This window comes from Morus notabilis, unplaced genomic scaffold, assembly GCF_000414095.1.
Source record: "Morus notabilis unplaced genomic scaffold, ASM41409v2 Scaffold10648, whole genome shotgun sequence".
Taxonomy (NCBI): Eukaryota; Viridiplantae; Streptophyta; class Magnoliopsida; order Rosales; family Moraceae; genus Morus; species Morus notabilis.
In genome coordinates, this window is record NW_010366977.1 from 1 (window position 1) to 3,631 (window position 3,631).

The 3,631-nt window shown below is 40.6% G+C and overlaps 1 protein-coding gene across 1 annotated transcript; it reads right to left on the minus strand.

Annotated features, from left to right (window-relative positions):
• Window positions 1–682: 682 nt before the first annotated feature.
• Window positions 683–3,198, minus strand: LOC21384077 (zinc finger MYND domain-containing protein 15). Its single transcript, XM_010111485.2, has 2 exons — window positions 3,176–3,198; window positions 683–2,960 (listed from the first exon to the last, which is right to left on the minus strand). Exon 2 carries the CDS (start codon window positions 2,879–2,881, stop codon window positions 983–985), a length of 1,899 nt encoding a protein of 632 aa, XP_010109787.1. The 5' UTR covers window positions 2,882–2,960; window positions 3,176–3,198; the 3' UTR covers window positions 683–982.
• Between the last annotated feature and the right edge of the window lie 433 nt (window positions 3,199–3,631).

Sequence of the window (3,631 nt, forward strand, 5' to 3'; positions counted from 1 at the left end):
AATGAAGTAGAAAATGTAATATTAAAATTGCTTCGGATAAAGTATGAAGTGGAAAACAAGCAAATCAGGTTAATATTATTGACATGATTTGAACCCGTGATTATGATTATGTTCTCACAAAAAAATTGAATAAAAAAGTTTCCATCAATAAATTCTGTCATAGAATTTGAATTTAGAATCAACGGAAAACAAGCAAATCAGGTTAATATTATTGACATGATTTGAACCCGTGATTATGATTATGTTCTCACAAAAAAATTGAATAAAAAGTTTCCATCAATAAATTCTGTCATAGAATTTGAATTTAGAATCAAAATCACTAAAATTGAACCCATAAACCAAATGAGTCCTAAATATGTTTTAAACATCAGAAGCAGAGTCCTAAATTCCTAATGCTTTATGTTAGGGAAAAGTTTCTCAGATTTTCTCGGTTTAGGTGGTGTTCTGCCACTGGAAATTTAATTTTCATCTTTTTTCCACTTGGTCAATATTTATTTGATCTCTTTCAACAACTGGAAAATTTTCCTTTATCTCTCACAAAATGGCGAATGGGACATGGGTACTAAGATTAATCAATCAAAAACTGGATGAAACTCTAAACAAGGAATCAGTTATAACCTTCTAAGACTATTATAAACATTACAGGATACTAGGATTAGAAAACAAATAGTTCCGACGGCCATTTCAAAGTAAATACAGATACAGTTTTGATAGTAGAAAAATGAAAGACAACAAAATTCAGCAGTTTGAAACTGTTCTACAATATGGAGAGAGTTCAAATTCAAATAAACAAATAAATAATGCTTACCGACAACAGAGAGTTCGGAAATGCAATGGGAAAAACGAATTTAATATTCCCACCTCATTAGTCTCTCTCTCAGTCTCTCAATCAAACAGTTGGATTTGCTTAAAGCTTGAATTTGTAATCATAAAAAATACAACTGCAAGAAATAAATCCAAATTTGGTCTTCATGGTTTAAATTCATGTATTTACTCCGAGCACAAAACCATTGCTATATGCAGGAAGATTGCTAGAAGCTTCATGATTCTTCACCGGCGAGCGAAAAGGGTTCGGTGTTACAGGATGTGTGATATGCAGTCCAGTACTTCTAAGAACCTGTTTAGCATTTGCGCATGATATCTCAGATTGATCTGTGAAAAAGGCTGGAATAGCCATGGATTTGATCAAATTAAGAGCTCCACCCCAGCTTGCATAGCTATCCAATCCGCAATTTAGAGCAACAATCACATGCGGAGAAGGCAAGTAGGTAGCTTCCTCCTGATAGACACCTCTCACAAGATTCACCCTCACTCTGCTACCAATTCCTGAAGTTGTCCCCGACAAATTCGTTGGAACTTCTGGCCCCACCATTATTATTTGTATGTTACCCAATCGATTGAGCAAATGACCAACTTCTGCAAATGCTGGCATCCAGTCCAACTCCCCTTCTGGCCCTAAATAGTGAAGAATGACCTCCTTCCCTTTGAGTAAGAGGTTCTTTGAACTGATGCTGAGAGCCGTCAATATGTAATAAACTGTCAGCGGATGGGAGAGAATATCAGCAACTGGGCTTGACAATGGCAGCGACCGGAGATTATAGTATTCTGACCAACCAGAGAGAAGGATTGGGCTCGACATACCATCCCTCAAATGATGATGAAAAGGCGAGTCGCGAGGATACTCTTCATCATCAAGCCCACCCCAAGAATCCCATAGTCCACCTTTAACAGGAAGGAGACCAAAAGGGCAGTGAGAATAGCAACTACACTTTCTTCTCCACATGCCCTTTTGATGGATACCCAATGATTCAAGCCACTTACAAGGCTGGTCAGCAGTACAAGGAAACATGAATATTTTCATTGCCAGTTCTTCCTCCCTTTCCATCATAGCCTTGTAAAGACCACACATGCTTTTGTGAGTTTCCTTCCAGTGTTGCTTCTGGCAGACAGAACTGCAGTAGAGCACAGCTCGACATCGCCCACAACAAAGAGCCTGTTCTCCATGAACCTCTTTCTCGCATGCTGCACATTGCCGCAAGCTTCCATTCAAGTACAATTTTACATCAACAAAAATATCTTCCCTTGGTGGCTCTGCATATTTGGTTGGGGTGGAGCTAGCTGTCGAACTAGCCTTTTCTTCGTACGCCTGACCAGGCGGGTGTGAGACCGTCACTGCAACAAGGTCATAGCCTTTGGCCATCTCTGGAGGCCATTGTACATCAACCGTCTCAATAAACGGTTCAAAGTACATTAACCTAGACCACTTTGGTCCACCATCTTTATCTACTTGAAGCAACGGGTGCACCAAAGCAATGGCTTTCATGGCGGCATAGACAAACCTAAGCTCTTCAAGAGTTGGATTCCTAAACTGAAGAGATCCAGAAGACGCACAACGAGCAACATCGATCACCGGAAAACGATTAGTCCCCGACACTTCCAGTGACAGCGACTTAATCATTTTGCGATTCGAGGGGAACATCAACGACTCAGGTTCATACGTGACCCTCAAAAGCTCTATGTTAGGAACTTGTACAGTCTCGGTCGAGCCCGTCATCTTCTTAGCATCATTTTCGGACCTAAACATGTTAAAGCCAACATCCCCACCATCCCCTCCAACGAATTGCACACATGGGAAAGGCTGTTTCTTGCCAGACCAATCTGAATCCTTCCCAACCCGAATGCCGAAAAGATGCCCTGGGCGCAATCTTTTCCACGGATCAGTCCTATACAGAGCAGCAGCAGCTTTAAACACAGACTTAATAAAATTAGGAGCAACACCTTCTACTTTCATGAGACATGTTCCGGATCCCGGGCCAAGCCCCGGACCAGAACCAAATTGCTCCTGAAATCTACCAAACAGGCTCTTCAAATGCAAATCCATTTTGGCTGTTGTACCTGATCTAACCAATTCTTTGACTTGAACAAAATCCCAATAGAAAGATCACTATCCTCAGCTAATTCTATAAGACTCAAAGCCAATTAATTTAGTCAAAAATGGAAAAAGATTTCCATTTTACAGTAGCTTCCTATGTCCATCCACCATCCAAAAGGACAAACAATTTTCAGACAAAAAACATGCTAAGAATAGCAATTAAACTGCATAAAATCTGAAACACACGAAATCGAACTTGGCGAATTTGATAAAACTTCAGGGACAAAGATTAATGCTGCATACCAGTTTCCATCGCCGAACTGAGAAAGATCAAAAATTTCTATTTCGAGCTCCAAATTACAGAGACTCGGACGCGACTCAGCGCTGAGTTGAGGAAGAGCGAGTCGGATCCCAAGCAAGTCGTCGACAGTTTAACTCTCGCTCTCTCTGTCTGCTCTACTGGCAAGTCAGAAAGAGAGTGGAATCGCTTCGACGAACGCAAGCAAGCACCAAATATGGACCATGGGCCCATGAAAGGAATGGGCCATTATGTTGGAGGGTAATTAAAAGCCACGGCCCATTGGCCCAACTCTTAAACTTATTATTTACGGCGTTGGATTTTTATGACAAAATATCCGACGGTCGTAAAATGTCGTATTCATTCTTTTTACCGCGTATAGCACGATGTCTTATATGGACGTGCCACGTGTACGGATTTCGTGGCCTTTTTTTTTTTTTTTTTTTTTTTTTTTTGGGGGG